This window comes from Colletotrichum tamarilloi (assembly GCF_030869305.1).
Source record: "Colletotrichum tamarilloi strain Tom-12 chromosome Unknown Scaffold_62.1, whole genome shotgun sequence".
NCBI lineage: Eukaryota > Fungi > Ascomycota > Sordariomycetes > Glomerellales > Glomerellaceae > Colletotrichum > Colletotrichum tamarilloi.
Window position 1 is genome coordinate 181532 of NW_026849444.1, and position 18217 is coordinate 199748.

The following is an 18217-nucleotide window of genomic DNA, read 5'->3' on the forward strand; positions in this document are numbered from 1 at the left end:
CACTCCGACATCTAGCCCAGGTCGCACAGCATACGCCGTCTACCAATGGCATTTTGAAGGGAAATTCTCTCGTTGTACGAAGGAGAAATTCCTACATTCATCCGTATGAATCGTCAAAAGTCAAAACAAGGGATGATTGTTTTTGCTGCTTATGCGGTCAGCGCCCCGCCGAAGCCTCGGACGGTATCTAGCGTCCAGGGATTTCCGCCGGGAATAACTTTTGCGACACACTGCCTGACAGGTTCCACCCTCCTGGGAAGCCACGCGGAACTGGCCAATCCGCAAACCTTCGTGGTGGTATTCTCGATTCCGCCAGACGTTCTGGAAAACTCTCGACAAGGTCATGGGCGAGGCCGCGAAGATCATTGTCGGAGCTGCCAAGGCGAGATATGACTTCATCTATCAACTACACTGTAAACAGTGTATCCTATCGGAGACGTGAGCGGCATTGTCTTGCACGCAAATGGCGAAAGAGACATGACTTATGTTCTCACCCGCCTCAGCAGTGCTTATTCTCATGGGACAATGGGAGTGGGGCAACCGAAGCGGACCTCGGCTGAACTCCACACCTCCCCAATCATCGACTCATCTCACACCAGAAAACGATGGGCTCCATTGATAAGAGGAAACGCGGGATTTGGCACTGTTTTTTCCGCTTCCACAGCACCACGACTGCAAGGCTCCAATGTGGAGGAGAAGCTGGGGATTCTCATGAAGCGGGGGCAGAAGCAGTTCCAGACTCTAATTCTAGAGATGCAGCGTGTCTCAGTCTCGATGATACGATACCTCAAAGTCTCGAGGTGAAGCGACACACGCATCCAACCAAATGTCGGCCCTCTTCGTCACCTCGCTCCAAGACGGCGGCCACTCTAGCCCGAGGCGATGCGACCCTAGCTCCGCCGTTATCCCCGTCGGGCTCTGAAGGTCGATCACCTACCCAATGGGCCAATTCTAGTCCTCTCCTCGTCAGGTTGTCCCTTTCCTTTCCCAATCCTGCTCCGATTGCGTGCCTTGAGGATACCCACACCGCGCACCCCACCAGCACCCTTTTCGCGGCGGTGGATCGGATGCGGGTTGCCGCCCACCACCCATTCCATGGATCTAGCACCAGGTCCCCTCGCCCCTTTGACTGCGGCGTTGTGCTGCTGGGGGCGTGGGCTTGGGCGTGGGACGTTTGAGAAATTGTCGGTTTGTAAAACTCTTCTGTCTCTCCCTCGCTCTTAGAGGTCCTATCTACTATCCGTGTCTCTTGAAGGATTTCTTCGGGGCCGCCCCTCTTGCAAATCTCCCGTTGACTCATTTGCATAGTATACCCGCTTTGTCGACTGCGTCTAGCTGTGAAGGAAGTTTGTTACACCTTGGGTCAGAGATACTACTAGTACGGTTAAAAGTCTCTTGTCCCGAGGCTCGGCGCGCCGTTTCTTGATCTACTTTCCCTGTCCCGATTTCCCCAAGAGCCGCAATTCCCAGGACATTCGGCCACTCTTTGCGTGGAGGGAGATCAAACATCGCGCCGGGCGCCTATCCACACAGGCCTTTGAACCAAAGAAGACCTCGGCAGCAAATCGAATAATGTCCGCAATACACGATTTCGGGACCGGGTCCAACGCGGCCGCCACCGACACGGCGACCGCGACCTCAGCCAGCTCCGGCCAAGACTCGCCGCCACTCCGCCCGCTCAAGGAGGTCGAGTCCCGGCACAGCCACCACAGCCGGAGCCGGGCCTCGTCCCACTCGTCCACCGACACCGACCCCCTCGAGCCACTCGAGCACGCCCTGACGCCCGACCTCGAGACCGAGGCAGAGCACGTCGCCCGAGAGCCCATCACGTACACTCGCACCGGCACGAGTATCGGCAGTACCGCGTCACGGCCTCCGGATTACGAGGTCGTCTTTGAGCCCGACGACCCAGAGAACCCAAAGAACTGGCCCCTATGGTACCGCGGCTGGACCATCTTCGTCGTCTCACTCTCTACTTGGATTGTCGTGCTGTACAGCACGAGTTATACGGCATCTATCCCCGGCCTCGTTGAGGAGTATCACTCGAGCAGGGTCATTGCGACGCTTGGTGTTACTACTTACCTTCTTGGCTTGGCTGCCGGCAGTTTGATCGTTGCCCCGATGAGCGAGTTGTATGGCCGGCAATATGTCTACCTTGGATGCTTCACCGTTTCATCTCTTCTGATCATTCCCTGCGCTCTTGCAAAGTCTCTGACGACACTGATCGTCGTTCGCTTCTTCGGGTAAGCAATCCACTCTCTCAAGTAATCGGGATCATCTAACACTGTAACCCAGTGCATTATTCGGAGCTGCCTTGATCGCCAACAGCCCAGGAACGGTGGTGGACATTTCAGATGAGGAGTATCGTGCCCTCGCCATGTCCTTCTACTCCATCGCCCCCTTGAACGGTCCAGTCACCGGCCCGATCATCGGTGGCTTTGTGTACCAGTACCTAGGCTGGCGATGGACCAACTGGATCGTCCTCATCATCGCCGGCGTGGGCATCGCGCTCATGTTCACCCTGCGTGAGACCTACGCACCCACCATTCTCCAACGAAAGGCCGCTCGCATTCGCAAAGAGACGGATGATCCGCGCTGGTGGTGCCGCTACGACGAGAAGGTTTCCAAGGTCCACCTTATCAAGCTGAATCTCAGCCGTCCCTTTGTCCTCAGTTTCACAGAGCCCATTCTGTGGTTCTTCAACCTCTGGTAAGACTCTCCCGTCACGCCCCCCCCCCCCCCCCCCCCCCCCCCCCCCAAAACTAACAAAAAACCCCCCCCCCCCCCCCCCACCCCCCCCCCCCCCCCTCTCCCCCCCCCCCCCCCCCCCCCCCTCCCCCCCCGCCCCTCCCCCCCCCCCCCCCCCCCCCCAACCGCCCCGGCCTAAATATTAACAAAAAGCCCAGGATCTCACTCATCTACGGCATCCTCTACCTCTGCTTCGTCGCCTACCCCATCGTCTTCTCCCAATACCGCGGCTGGGGTCCAGGCGTCTCGGGCCTCGCCTTCGTCGGCATCGGCATCGGCACCATCCTCGCCATCATCAGCGAGCCCATCTTCCGCCGCATCATCAATGCTCACCCAAAGGACCCAATCACAGGCCGCGTCCCGCCCGAAGCCACCGCCCGCGTAATGACCATCGGCGCCATCCTCACCCCCATAGGCCAGCTCGTCTTCTCCTGGACCTGCCTCCCCGCCACGATCCACTGGGCCATTCCCATCGCCTTCGGCATCCCCTTTGGCGCCGGCAACACAATCTCCTTCATCTACGGGTCCAACTACCTCGCCGGCGCGTACGGCATCTACGCCGCCTCCGCGCTGGCCGGCAACGCCGTCATGCGGAGCATGTTTGGCGGCACGCTGCCGCTCGCGGGCACGTCCATGTATAAGGCCATGTCGCCCCAGTGGGCGGGAACGCTCTGCGGTCTCCTCGAGCTCGCGCTCATTCCGATCCCCATCATCTTTTGGCGGTACGGCGAGAAGATTCGCGCAAAGAGCCCGATTATTCGGCAGATGAGGGAGGATCAGGAGAAGAATGAGAGTAAGCGGGCTAAGCAGCTCGCGCGGCTGGAGAGGAAGAGGGAGAGGGAGGCTGCTGCTGCTGCTGCTGCGGCTGCGGGTGGTAACAGCGAGAAGTCGACGGGCGTGTTGGCGAGTGAGGAGCAGACCGGACCTCGAGACATCGAGAAGAGTGCTTGAGAGAGGTCATCATTCTCTTGCAAACCCATTGAGAAGAAGGAGGATGTGTCTGATGTATGGTGTGTCCGTCGCGACACAAATTAGAAGAGGACTGTATACCCCCTTAGCCCTCCGAAAAGATCTATTGTAGCATATACGGCGTTTGGAATGTCGCATCCGGAGACACATTGGCCATTGAGCCTTTCTCTATAGAAGTTGTCGAGAAGTGAAGAATATTATAGCTACATCCATAGGATCGCCTCATAGAAGTAATACTTGTTTTTTCAGAAAATGGTCTCCCACGGTCCCAGGTCTCTGGCCAGTTCCTTTAGCCTCTCCTTGATACCGTCGCCCGTGCCCTTGGTGCCCTCTTCTCCCGGTCCCGTGGCGTACCGCAGGCAGCCTATATCTCGATATCCTCCTTTGCCGGTATTGATTTTATCGCCTGCATCAAAAAGGTCAGCATACAATACAAATCTTGGTTAATAAATCTGTCAATAAAGCAGCTGATAGACGAGATGGACTCACATTCTTTCCAGCTCCGGTTTAGTATGTACTCGCACCGATTCATCCCATCAATCTCCTCCCCCGTCTCCCTCGGATCAAAGGCCCTCATGCCATACTTTGTTCTCTCCTTGCTCGGAAAGGTGCAGCCCTGTATCCAAGAGATTGTAAAATGATGTTTTGAACCATTCGTGCCCAGCCCGTTGGATTTGTATTCCCCGCTATCTGGGGATATCCGCAGCTTCTTCTCATCCAACGCCTTGCAAATCTTCTCAATATCCATCAGGATATCCCTCCCGCTAATGACCTCCTGGCCGAACGAAACCTTGTCGTTGCATTTCTGCTCGCCGACCTTGATCTCCATATCCTTGATCCACTGTGTGACAATAGGATACGGCGCTTTGCTGGTGTTCTTGGTCGGCGTTGTTGGGGTAGGATCCGATGTAGGCGCAAGCGTAGGCACGGCTAGACACTTGCAGACCTGGGCCACTTTATCACAAGCCGGGGTCTGGTCGCGAGCGCACTGGTTTGGGAGGTTGCAGTGGCTGTCTTCGGTGCAAGCTGTTCCCGGTTTCTGTACCGCAGCTGTGGAGGAGGGCCATACTGTGGGCACGTCGGATGGGTTGAATGACTTTTCGCTCTTGGTTGTTTGAGGCAGAGGAGACGTCTGAGGAACTGATGGAGTTGTCGTCAGAATTGGAATTACAGATGGACCGGGCGGGCCAGGAGGTGGCGGTGATTCTGCTAGAACAACATGTTTGTTGTTGTAGCTGGTTGTCCATGCTGCCCATTTTTGAATATTGTGTGATGGTTCAGCGAGTGCTCCTAGTTGAGTGCCGGCCAACAGCAACCAGCCTAGAAAAAGAGTGAATCTGGACTTCGACGGCATGATATGTTTCCAAAAATGGGTTGATGAGGGAGAGAGATGGCAGACACAACAGCGACGTAGTCTGGTAAAAAATGAGGGAGGAAGTGCACTTAAGTCGCCAGTGGACTTATCGCAACTCAAAGGGGAGATGATTGCCTGATTGAAAGTGTAACGCCCTTGTTTTGGGGCTTTGATTCGTGACACCATATCACCCCTTCTGAATCTGGGACAAACAACTCTGTCGTAGACTTGCCAACATTGTATTTTTCTTACTGAAGAGAGCAGTTCATTGACGCGAGGTCCTCGAGCAGCCATTTGTACTTTGAAGGGATGAACTCATGCCACCGCAGCTGTTCCCGAAAATAGACTGGATACAAAACTCACCTCAATAGCCCAAGTGGGTCCGAGTAAATAAAACATGAAGGTACATCAGGGAGGCAGAAAGTCTCAAGAGAACATTAACAAAGAAGCCGATGTCAGCGTTGGAGAGAACTTGGCAAGGGAAGATTGGAGTGTCTGCCTCTGCCCCCTAGTTACTTCATTGCCTTGATTGACCCTATTACTCTTCGACCGCGTTCCGTTTCCGTGTTGCCTCCACTAATGACTGAACTGGACTGGAATATGGGTCAAAGAAACCCCAACATTCTCCAATGCAAACCAGAAACTCATCATGAACATGGCCGCGCAGTTGTATCCTGGCCTGGCTTCGTGTTAAAAGCTTCGAAAAGTATCCGTTCCGGATAAGATAAACGGCTGTACTCGTGATTCGCCACTGTCTAACATGGGACACACTACAGCGCAAGGTAACTCCCAACGCCGGGCGCGGCTGAGATGGCATATTGCATACGTCAAACGCATCAATGAGGAACGTCTATCGAAGCAGCGCCCCATTTCCGATGCCCCTCAGCTAATAGACGAAATTCAAGAATTCGAAGCTCTGTTTGTGGACTTGCCCCCGCTGCCGCCTCGCCTTCCACGACCCGATTATGCTATTGATGTCGGGAACCTAGACCCCGATGACCCCATGGAGCTCGGGTTCTACATTGCTTGTCGAATGGGCCACCTGCAACAGGTTGAAGTCTTCATTCACGACATGTCTCCTAGTCACGCTGTTCGTCAATTTGGTCTGCAGCAAGCTTCTTTCGGGAACCAGCCTGCTGTCGCCAAGTTCTTGCTTGCCAACGGTACAGCTCTCCACGGATACGTCTTTGAAGGCACGGAAGCCGCATCAAAGACACGAGGAACCGCTGTTGGCGCTTCCCTTTTCGAGACTTTTCCAGACGATGACGATACCTTGGTTCCTCTACTGCAAACCTTCATGGACGCAGGGTGGCACCCGAATCAAGCTTGGGAGCCCAGAGAGGGGAACTACCCAAAGTGGGCGCTCCAAGATCCTTTATGCGTCCGCAACAAACCTCTGGCCAAATTTCTCCTCTCTTGCGGCGCTGATCCGAATATTGGCCCAGGGTGGTATCATATTCCGACACTTAAGGAACAAGAACCAGATGTCTGGTTTCCAGTTGAGGTTCCGTTTCATCGGCATGGGATATGGACATTTGGTCTTGCGATTGAGACCTGGAATCCGCGGTTCTTTGAGCTGCTCAGAACGTACAGCGATCCTGTCCTCAAGGTCTCCGAACTCATGCCCTTGCTGCGCATCGTGCGAGACATGTTAGTATTGTCAGCTGTCGGCCAACATAGTGAGGACGGTGAACGATGGGTGAGCCCGTTCTCCATGCGTCGTGAGATGGCTGAGCACATGTTGAGCTTCGATGACGTAGGTGTCGATGACGTGAAGTGGGCAGGAGAAAGAGGGGAGCAGACTGCTCTGACTTTGGCTTGTGCCACGGGGGACTGGGGTTACGTGGAGTGGCTTCTTGACAAGGGGGCTGATCCAAGTGTTCTTGACGGGATCGCTTTCGCTCATGATCCCAAGAGGCTGTTGGAGCTTACGAGTCGGGCTGGAGCACCCGATTCAGGGCAGGTCGAGGATGTTGCCCGGCCATATCAGATAAAATTGAAAAAGGAGCTGGACCAATGTAAGCTAAACAATCGAATTATGCGCCGCTAAGGCGTGATCAACAAGTTATGACGCCGGGACATATGTATGAGGTGCCAGATAGGTACATCAAGTACGACTTGTCCAGGAAAGACAGGATGGAGTCGAGGTTTCCATAGACCAGGGCCCAGCCCATCTGAACTTTGATGGATTGCAGTATCGTTAGGTTGAGTATTAACTTGACACTGACAATGTTCAGAAGAACGAAGTTTTCAAAGATCCCCAAGATCTAGCAGGGAACGAAATTGAAAATACGACACCTGTAGCAGTCTTGATAAAGTTGATAGACACTCATTTTCAATTGTAGGCTACTATATTTACATTCTCACCTCGATTTAGATCTACAGCTCCATGTTCTTACAAAAGCATGTCCCATTTTTACAGGTTGTCATTCCGCATAATGTTTGGGCTTTATCTGGAGATGAATGGATTGCCGGGATATCTTATGACAGGCCGCAAAGACGATTTTGTTATCCAAGTCACAACAACCATACATCTCCCGGCTGGAACTTGTGATCTTAAAACTGCTAATAGCTGAACAGACGACACCCTATTATGCTACTGCCAAGTTCTTCGCCCCCGGCAAGCTGGTGAATAAGTTGAGACTTCCCTTCGTAGCCTTGCACCTCAGCCTTCCACGGAGGGGCTGACTTCTCCTTCTTCCTTCCAATTTCCTTGACAATCGAAAGGTTACCTCTCTCCCTTTCACATCATCGGTTTCCAATATCTTCCTCGTTTTTCCATTTGTTTCCTTCGCAGGAAGGCAAACGTGTCACCCTCATCTCCCAGCTTCAAGCTGTCGAAAAGGCACGACAGCCGTCGCCACATCGACATCAAGAACTTTCGGTCTTTGCTTCACCGATGCCAGACGAATACAGTTGAGAGATTGAACTCGGCCATCGAAATAACGCAAGCGGAAAGTCACGATCATGTCTCTGTCAAAGCTTCCGAACCTGACCGATTCGGTCCGCGTCCCTTACGAAATTTTCCTCAATATCATCGAGGTTCTCGTCCGGCAAGAAGTGAAAAATACCCATCCGCTGGAACACGTCCTCGAGTACGACGGACGGAGTGAGGCCAGGATTGTCGTCAGCACGATCGGCTATGACGATGATCACTATGTACGAATCAACCGAATTCGCGACCTCCTGCATATCGATTCCAGAAGCCGCAATATGGTTAGCAAATACTTCCCTCGAATGGCTATGATCACACGCAGGCATCGGCGTCCCCGGGTCCCGTTCGTGGGACGGGTGTGCCTCGCTACCGACATATTCACTCTCAAGGAAAATCACGAGATCGATTTTCTCAAGGCCTCGATCATCCTGCCCACCGTCAATGGCAATAAGATCGTCCGGAACATCACGGCCATCAACGGAAGCGACACTAAGTTCTTCCGAGAGAACTTCGGAAATTTTGTCGACGTGCTCGCTTCCCTTCCCAACCTCCGCAAGATCTTCATCGATGGTGGTAACTATCAACCGAAGGAGAATGACGACAGGTGCGCATGCTCTCTCTCGGAATCCCACCCAGAGTTTACGACCGTTGACGCGTTCCACTTTCCATCGTTGGCCAAATGGGCGGAAGACTACGGCGACGTTGCTCGAAAGTTTGGTCCTCAGTTCAGAAAGAGAAACACTTCAATCATAGCCCGTGTCTCCACGAACACATTCAAGTCTAATCTGGAGCTGGATATCACCGAGGATGCCATTCGCGTCAAATCCAACTGCCGGAACTGCGACTGCTGCGAGTGCTGGGTGGATGAGGTCTGTCTAGATATGGCTTGGCTCCTTCGGCAATGTCGTCTCGCCGATCTCAGGGAGGATTCCGAAAGTCCCCCCTAGATGCTATTATCTGCAGATCTATGCACTCAAAGGACGAGATACCGGAGGAGCATTGCGAATGGAAAGGGGGGAGGGGTGGAGAGTAGGGGCGTTTCCTCGACCTTCGAAACATAGGATGGGACAATGAAGGAAATGACATCTCGCGAAATGGGTCGAACAACAAGATGGACATCCTTTCATGCTATTGAGGACTCCTAGTGAATAAAACGAATAGTTGCGCATACAATCAAAAGAGAGACTCTATAGGCATTCGACACCCAAGTAAGGTGTCTACATTGATAGCTGGCTTGGTTACCTACCATCTTGAACCCAGCCTGACGAGATAAACTGTTTCGTACATGATTTGTGGTCTTGTCACAATTGAAGTGGACAAAAAGCACTGTGTGAAACAGCGTCGACCGTCAGCATTACGATGGGAAAGTAAGTCAAGAATTTGATGTAAGCTGCAATCTACCGCAAGTGATACAAACAACCTCCAAAAATGGAAATGCAAAGAATACTCTTCAAACTCCCATCCGTGATACCTTATCGTAAATACCACAGTCCAAGCCTCATGGAAAAACTAATCCTGCTGCTGCATCGCTTGCTGTAGAGTAAGGCCAAGAGCTCTGAGATCCTCAGAAAGCTCAAGGTAACAATCGCAATGCGGGTCAAGGAACCGCATACGAACAGCTCCATCCTTCAAGGATAATCGTAATGTCTTGGCGCGGGAACTCTGTGTCCATGCTGTGCTTGTTGTTACGTAAACATCAATCCCTCGTTTTTCTGCAACGCGCAACTGCGTCTTCAAAGTCTTCAGGTCGTGACCCGATGCATCCAGACCCAGTTCGGGGAGGATTTGGGTGTCGAGTGGCATGTCGTCATCGTGAGAGTCATGGAAAGAGACTCTCGGATCGATCCCTGTGAAGTTTTGTTCGGCATGGATCCAAATTTCTCGCAAGTTGGGAAAACACAGCAGCGTTTCAGGAGTAAGAGTTTGCGGCCAAATCTGAGTGGGTAGGTAGTCAAACCAAGTCCCTTTGACCCGTCTCACTAGTTGAAAAAGCTTTTCGTGTTCAGGTTGAGGATGAAGTGTGAAAGATGCATGGAAGATGCTATTCCCGTCCGGCGCTATCTCGAAAATGTCAACATCCGGAAGCACACACCCTGGCAGCAGACGGACCCTTTCGTCCATGGATCGAGGATCATACGTGCGGGAAAAGTACGCGACGCGTACCATGTCGTTGGTAACGAAGGCTCCTTTTACCAAGCGTCTGCTGGTTCCGTCAATTCGTAGAAGGTCGCGGATTTGTTTCCATCGCTGCATCTGTATCTTGAAGCTTTTACGGCCCCACAACACAACAGAAAAACTGGACTGCGAGACACTTTGATGCTGCCCGTTCGTGAAATCAATTGTGTAGATTACCTTTTCATGTCTAGCCCGCTCGTAGGCCTCCGAAATCATTGCCTCTACAATGAGGAGGAAAATCTCGTAGGGCAGGTTGATAGGGTCCTTCCGAGCTGGGAAAACTGCATGCAACGATTGACCGGACATGTTGCTTTTCCTTTAGGGGATGGAGTGATAGGATTTGTTGCTTGATTAGTGTACTTATACCTCTTTCTGGAGGACTTCGCTTGTAGTGTCTTGAAAATCTGAGTATGTTGAGAAGTTTGGTGATGAGAATGTTGGTGATTGGCCGATGTGGTATGAGAGAACTCCAGATATGACATTGCATCTTGGTATTAGTCCATCTTATACATTAACAAATTTTCATCGGCCTTTTGTTCCTTTGATCAACTGTTCTTGGTCTCTCTTGCATTGTCATCGCTCAGACAAATCTATTGTACGCATATCATGGGCCTAGTTCGTCGGTATTATTAGTTGTCGCGTCAGGCATTGATCAGTCCAAGTCATTGTTACACGACTATTGTCTTTGAGACAATAAGGAAATCACCATGTCTTCCTTCGAGGATCTTTGTGCTATTTATTGGGCTTGAACTTTTCTATTCTTGCCAGCATGTCCTCCTAGCATTTACTCCAAGTAAGTAGTATAGGTACATGACGTCAGAAAGCTTCCTGGCCACTGTAGCTTTTCTACACATAGCTCTTTAGATATGCCACAAGGCTCCTGCAGAATCCTTTGAGTCTGGACACTTCTTTCTAATTGAGCTACATTTATAAGACACCACCCCACACGACGGATCACCCCCTACGACGGATCACCCAATTCGGCCACATTCAGCCAAAACCGCTATTCCATATATATATAAATAATTAAAGAATAAATATTTCAAAAAATACACAAGCTATAAAAAAATATAATTAGTATAGAAAAATATTTTAAAAAATTATTTTTGTATTATATTACATAATAATATTAGATTTAAAATATGCTTTTAAATGTTAGTATTTATTAGTAATTTCTATATAAATACTAACATTATACTATATTATATAACTCTTTCATTTATTAAAAAAAATAAAATTTTAAAGTGGTTTATTTTTAATAGATTTATATTATACTTATATAAATAGTTTTTTATTAGTAATGTAAGTATTATTATATAAAAATATTAAGTTATATTATAATAAGTAGTATTTATAAAAACTTAAATTTCCTAAGCTTATATAATTAGTATAACGTATATAATAAGCAAATAAAATAGATAAGTAAGTAAAACATAAAATCGTAACCATAACGTAAATATAATTAAAAAGTACCGCTAATAGTTTTATATTAATTCAAACTACTTAATATCCTCTTTTATAAATACTTCTTTAGTAATTTAATATATTTACGTATTATAATTAGTATTCTCGTAAACGCTATATCGTTATTAACTCGTCTTAGTCCTTAGTTAATAATTACTACTTTAATACGTTTCCTCTTTAATTTAAGTTATTACCTCTCTTTATAACTAAAGGTCTTCCCTATTAATTACTATAAGACTTCCTCCTTATTTAAAACGTATTTTCTTAGCCCTCTTACGTTAGCTAAGTAGGTTATTCTCTTTTTAAAAAATCTAATTTTTAAACTTTAATAAAGTAATCTTATATATAAATCCTCGCGCCCCCTTTAATAAATACTTAATAGCTTTAATAATTAAAATTAGGGAGCTATTTTAATAACGGGTAATTCGATTTTTAATAAGTTATAATTATAATAATACTTTTATTAGGTTATTTAGTATTTAAAAAGTCTAGGCTAGGGGTATTATTAAAAAGGATTTTAGAAGCGTCGGAGTATATAACTTTATATTTAGCTTAAATAGTATACTCTTTATACTTAAAAATATAAGCCTAGCTCTTCTAAATCCTCCCTAAATATTTTTTTTTATAATTACTTATATAAATATTTTATAAAACGTAAAAAAAAGGTCCTTTTTTATAATATAAGTATTACTTTATTATATTTTTTTTTTTAATTTCTTAGCTATATACCGTTTTTAAAAACCTAAAATATTTAATATCTAAGGGCTATAATAAATAAAATAAATAAGCTAATATATAAAAAATAACGATATTTTTTTTTTTATAATATAACTTAAAATCCGTAAAATAATAACTTTTATATTTATTAATAATAAAGAAATAATATTAACTTTTTATACGTAGTTTTATATACTATTTAAAGTATTTTACTTAATTTAAGCCTTTTTTATTTATTATCTATCCGTTTTTAAATATTATAATAACTTAATTACGTAATAAACCGGATTTTATATACTAAATAGAGAGGTAATATTTACTTATAATAATAATATATAATAAGATACTATAGCCTAACGAGCTAATAACTTAAATAACTATAACCTATTTATAATTACTAAGCTATATTATTTTTATATTTAAACGCCTTTTTATATTTATAATAACTATTCTAAATATAATCTAGCTTATCATAAAACTAGTCTTATTAAAGTTATAAATATCGGACTTTATAATACTATATTTTATAATTATATTCGCTATAAAATAAAACTACGCGTTTATTATATTTAAATTTTCGTATTAAACCCTCTTATAATCATACTTATAAAAAAATCGCATCCAGAACTATAATTAGTACTTAATAAAGTTAAAAACCTAGCGCTTCTTAACGGGGGGCGTATTGTAATTAGCAAGTAATTAATTAATTATATTTTTTATACTACTAATATAAAAAAAAAACGATTAAAAATCTAAATTAAAAATATACTTAACTAGCTTCTCTTCTTTAAATAGCGTTAAATTTTATAAGTTAGGGGTAGTATTATAACGTAATTATATTCCCTTAAGTCTATAAATAAGCGTAACGTAGCTAACTAAATAAATCTTAGCTATAGCCCGAGCGCTTAAATAAGGGTTATTTTAAATAGCTTAGAGAGTAAGCTAAACCTAAGACTCTTTATTTAAGTATATTATAATATATTATAAGAAAAAAGTGCCCAGTTACGTTAGAGTATTATAATTACGATTTCGTATTTTACTCGCTTATCTATTTTACTCGCTTATTATATACGTTAACGTTAAAAATAGTATATTTAATCTTAAAAAAATATTCTAAAAATTCTAGTATTTTAAAATACTTAACTTTATCTATTTTTTATAAAGTTAAAAATCGTATTTTTATATAATAAGAAATATTATATTTAACTTAATAATATTTTAGTACTTATAACTAATAGATTATAATTTATAAAAATTATTTTAGTAAGAAAACTATATATTCTATATCTAAAAGTATTTTTTATATATTTTTTATATTATAAAATGAAGTAGGTAGAATTAGTGGTTTTTGACTGAATTGTACCGAATTGGGTGATCCGTCGTAGGGGGTGATCCGTCGTGTGGGGTGGTGTCTTACCAGGCGTTCACGATGTCATGGCTCTACTCATATGCAGCAAGTGATTCCATCGCCTCTTAACTATCAATGAAAAGCCATGGTCCAGTTTAATGCCACAGAACTGTCGGGAAATACTGGAGGGTGATGATAATTCGGAAAGGACCCGAGCGAGACATATGTGCCAGATGTAGAAGTCAGTTTGTCTCAAGCTCGCTAACTATTACTCAACAGATGGCAGATGGCCATATACACTTAATCCCCCAAGTCAGCTAGATGACCACATGAAGAATTTGCCTGCTTAGTTGGAGTCATTGGAGCAAAGGTGGGAAATTAACATTACGAGGTCACCACAGCATAACAATAAAAGAGGCTCGTGAATACAGAAAAGACGAGGTGAGAAAAAAGAAAATGGCTGTTGTAGCTTCAATTATATGACAGACTCGCTTAAATGTTCCAAGGAACACCAATTCTCCTAAAACCAAGCCTTGACACCAGCCTGAATGGCCTTGAGGAGGCTGAAGTCGTACGAGTCCTCACCCAAACTCCAAACAGCGACGCCACCCAGGCCACGAGCCTTGGCAATCTCATTGAACTTGCGGGTGACAAGAGCAGGAGTATCCCAGGTCCAGAAGAAAGGACCGGCGGGGTCCCAGTACCACTGGCCACCGCTGACCTCATCGGTCTTGCCGTTGGCCATGGCAGTCTTGAAGGAGGAGAGGGTGGAGGTGCCGTTGCAGATACCATAGTCGGACTGGCAGCCATTGCCGCAGTGAGCAGCGGTGGCACCGCAGAATCCGTACTGGGAGCAGCAGTTGCCAGTGGGGCACTTGTAGAAAGTTCCGGCACCGCAGGAAGCATCCGGAGAAGTAGTCAGGTTGGTGGGAGCAGCCTGGAAGTTGGCGGTCTCGAAGGTGACGGCGCCAGACATGCCCGTATCGGTGCCGTCGGCAGCCTCCATGAGCTCGGTGGGGCAGCCGAGACCCTGGGTGCAGTTGTAGCCCTTGGCGGTGGTAAACCACTTGGCGTAGAGAGCAAAGCCGAGGTTGATCTTGGCGGGCTCGACGCCAAGAGCGATGTAGGTGTCGATAGCCTCAAGAGAACCCTTGATGTCGGTGTGGTGCTTAGTGATATTGTCGCGGCGGTTCATGAGATCGTAGGTCATGACGGTGAAGTGGTCGACGGCGGCGTTGATCTTGGGAGTCTGGTGCTTGGTGAACGCAATCATGTCGCGCTTCAGGCCCGGGGCGGTGACGGAAAGCTCCATCTTGTGGTGCTTCAGCTGAGTCTTGATTGCGGACAGGAGCAGAGGGAAGGTGTTGATCTCCGAAGTCTTTTGGCTATTTGGCTTCTGGATGTAGTCCGCACCATTGCCACCGGGATATTCCCAATCGACATCTAAGACCACGTTCAGTCGGCTATCATGACAGAAACACGGCGAAGGATCATGCTTCACTTACCGACACAGTCATATCCGAGCTTGACTGCCGTCTCTGCGACGTTGATGGCGTACTTGTGACGGCTCTCGTTGGTGGCAGCCCCAAGACCGAATCCGTCCGTGTCGCCCCAACCTCCGATGGCCATGCAGACCTTGGTTCCGTTGTTGAAAAGAGCGCGAACCTCATTCAGGGGCTTGAACGGCTTGTATTCGCCAGCCGGATCGGAAGCAAAAAGGGACGAGTTGGCGAATGCGGTGATTACGTGGGTAACACCCGAAGTTACGGACTTGTCCGGAATCCCTGCGGTGTGGTACCTAATTGGATCTGTGAGAGAATTGTCTTGGATTCCGGGTGATTGGAGCAACTTACTGGTCAAAGTACATGACATAACGAGGAGCTGCACCTGTTCCTTCGGTGCAGGTAGTGCCGTCGGAGGCAGCCTGAGCGGCCACGGCAGCCACAGAGGCCAAGCCAAGAGATCGGAACAGCATTATTACTATGGTCTGGTATTATCAAAAGAATGTGGTTCCTCAACGAATGGTTGAGACGATCAGATTAAGCGAGTGACTCGGAGAGGCGTGAAAGCGCTTGCCAAAGAATCTTCAACACACGCGTGAGGAGAGGGAGACGCACCTTCAAATAGCTCGACCCCTATCCGAGGGATACGCAACCGGTCTCGTGTTGACGAAAGTTACACACGGGTAGCGGGACCTGGTGCACATTACCGCTGCCCACAACCCGACTGTTTGGGGGAGCAAACTTGGACGTTTGGTTTGCCTGGGTTGATTGCACTCGTAACGAGTGAACAGGTAGATTAAACGGGCATTTGTTGGGTGGATCACGAGGGGTGATCATTCGCGGGCGGACGCGGTAGTGCGGCACTTCGCGGTGCCAAGTAGGGAGACAAGGCGGGATCGGTTGCGGCCACTGCGAGGCATGGTTGGCAGCGGTGGAGAGTTCAATATATCAAGAAAGTATAAAATGGACGTTTGGTAGAGTCGGAAATTGCGGTTGGACTCGGTCTGCGTTTAGATAGGCTGACTCGCTGGGATGAGCCCTTCCGAAAGACCGTCGACTGAATCGCGCGCTCCAGAAAGTGCTGCAGCCAAGATGATTTCCCAGATGGAAAAAGCTTGACCTAAGCACAAGCCTTCCGGGGTTTCCGTCCGAACTCATAGACACCCTGCAAAGTGGTTCGTGCACATACTTCTCGAACGAACCAGCGCGGCGTTGAAGAATCCAATATTATTTTTGGCAAGTTTGCCATCTTGCTCTACTTCTCACCGTCTCTTCGGGCTTTCGATTTCGAAAAGTTTCAGTGTACGGGGTACGTGTGTTAAGTAGCATGAAACTTTGGCTGGCATCGGAAGTATCTGAGAACAAAGTGAGCAACGTCGTTACTTTTGCTTCTTTTCCTAGTAGCCGAGTGCCTTGCTTAGCTTAGTTTGTGGCTTAAAACCGCTTGAGGCTGGAGCTCAGTGCAGCTGCTCTGTCTTTCCTGCACCTTCCATGGGAACAACAAGCTTGTGGCACTTAAGGCAAGCAACAGGTTGACACCATGTCGCGTCTGATCGTGCAGCAGACAGAATTCCTTTTGGGTTTCTTCAATTCACACCTTTTGACCAAAAGATCATCGCGTTTCGTGATATTTGATCGTATGAACCGAGCAGAGACATGAGGCAAAGTGGATACTAGTTCACAAGTGTTGGTTGCAGCGCTTGTCCCTTGTCTTTGAAAGCGAGCGAAAAGTGGCGGCACAACTTAATTGCAACGAAGCATTTGTGGCTATAATCTTTATATGCTCCATCCGGGTCTGCTTCATCTGGGTGTTGGGCTTGATCCCAACCTGGCAGAAGGGACAGTGAAATGTGACGTGGTTAACAAACACAGTCATGGTTCGTCGAATAGGGTTGGTGTATGAAGGAGTGAGAAAGTTGGGAGAGAAGTTCGATGTCCAGATAAAAGCCTGGCGAGGAGGTGGAAGTGAGCAGAGCTACGGCCGTGAGTGCCCAACCAGATGGAGAGAAGCCATAGATGGCCCCTACGGAGGTGGCTTGACGACAAGCTATCTCGAGACCTCCCTGACGAACTGTCCATGTCCCGGCTCCAGAGGAAATTCAAGACCTGTGTGATGCCAAATATCTCCAGAGAGCTTGTTGCCCTCGAATATTGACAGTGGCATCTTCTCAACCAGGATCATGACTGTGCGATAATTGAATTGCCTGGACTTTTCGACGAGTGTGCACTCCATTAGTAGCAGTAGAGCAGTCATCAAACAGAACGCAAATTAAGCCCCATCGAGAAGTCCCTGACATGCAATGGTAAGTATGTGGCTTTTACATTCGCTCTTCGTAAACTCGTGTTCTTCTTTCGCTATATTTGGGTAAATGCAAGCAATTTTCTGCTTACTCCACGCGCCTACTGCTGCGCCGTAACTCGTAACATAGAAGTTGCCCCCCTTATTTGAAGTTACAAACAATGACGATAGTAAGGAAACTTTGAACATGCCCTCGTTACAGATATCGGAAGTTGTCAGGTTGCAACATGACTAGGAGTAACACCATCCCAAACACACTTGAATATTTCCTTTGCCCAGGTTCCCTACTATTCTGGAGGCTCAAGTAACAACTAAAAGTGCTAGTAGTATTCTGATCAATCGTGAAAAGCCTTTTCTATTATTGCCACTCCTTCTATGGTCATCCCTTTCTTAGACCTTCTGGGTTAGAATTCGGAAAGAATAGTTGTAGCGAACTCAGATAATAAAGTCCATACATACTGATTAAGTCAACATACCCACTTCCTGGCACCCCCCTGTTTCTGGCACCACAAAAACGATGGGATCACAACCCAACCTCCTCATTACTATTAACTATTGATCCTCAACCACACCCACTACAATACAGCTGCCAGCCTCACTAGGGCATTCAGAGTCGCTGGATTCAGCCGTGATAACCTCCTTTTCACCCGCTTCGATTTGAGCCCGATGGATATCCCTGATGTTCGCGAACTTCGTATTGGGATCG

The 18217-nt window shown here is 47.2% G+C and overlaps 6 protein-coding genes across 6 annotated transcripts; 3 read left to right on the forward strand and 3 right to left on the reverse strand.

Annotated features, from left to right (window-relative positions):
- Positions 1-1572: 1572 nt before the first annotated feature.
- Positions 1573-3699, forward strand: CTAM01_11475 (major facilitator superfamily transporter; the record flags this gene model as incomplete). Its single annotated transcript, XM_060527486.1, has 3 exons — positions 1573-2243; positions 2296-2709; positions 2907-3699. The coding sequence occupies 3 exons, from the start codon at positions 1573-1575 to the stop codon at positions 3697-3699; spliced, it is 1878 nt and encodes a 625-aa protein (XP_060377926.1).
- A 263-nt stretch (positions 3700-3962) lies between these two features.
- On the reverse strand, positions 3963-5071 carry CTAM01_11476 (uncharacterized protein; the record flags this gene model as incomplete). Its single annotated transcript, XM_060527487.1, has 2 exons — positions 3963-4123; positions 4207-5071. 2 exons carry the CDS (start codon positions 5069-5071, stop codon positions 3963-3965), a joined length of 1026 nt encoding a protein of 341 aa, XP_060377927.1.
- A 760-nt stretch (positions 5072-5831) lies between these two features.
- Positions 5832-7121, forward strand: CTAM01_11477 (uncharacterized protein; the record flags this gene model as incomplete). Its single annotated transcript, XM_060527488.1, has 1 exon — positions 5832-7121. One exon carries the CDS (start codon positions 5832-5834, stop codon positions 7119-7121), a length of 1290 nt encoding a protein of 429 aa, XP_060377928.1.
- Positions 7122-8038: 917 nt separating this feature from the next.
- CTAM01_11478 (uncharacterized protein) lies at positions 8039-8953 on the forward strand (the record flags this gene model as incomplete). Its single annotated transcript, XM_060527489.1, has 1 exon — positions 8039-8953. The coding sequence occupies one exon, from the start codon at positions 8039-8041 to the stop codon at positions 8951-8953; it is 915 nt and encodes a 304-aa protein (XP_060377929.1).
- Positions 8954-9515: 562 nt separating this feature from the next.
- Positions 9516-10487, reverse strand: CTAM01_11479 (uncharacterized protein; the record flags this gene model as incomplete). The annotated part of the gene is made up of 2 exons (XM_060527490.1): positions 9516-9941; positions 9987-10487. The coding sequence occupies 2 exons, from the start codon at positions 10485-10487 to the stop codon at positions 9516-9518; spliced, it is 927 nt and encodes a 308-aa protein (XP_060377930.1).
- A 3743-nt stretch (positions 10488-14230) lies between these two features.
- CTAM01_11480 (glycosyl hydrolase family 18) lies at positions 14231-15685 on the reverse strand (the record flags this gene model as incomplete). Its single annotated transcript, XM_060527491.1, has 3 exons — positions 14231-15153; positions 15216-15508; positions 15564-15685. 3 exons carry the CDS (start codon positions 15683-15685, stop codon positions 14231-14233), a joined length of 1338 nt encoding a protein of 445 aa, XP_060377931.1.
- Positions 15686-18217: the final 2532 nt, after the last annotated feature.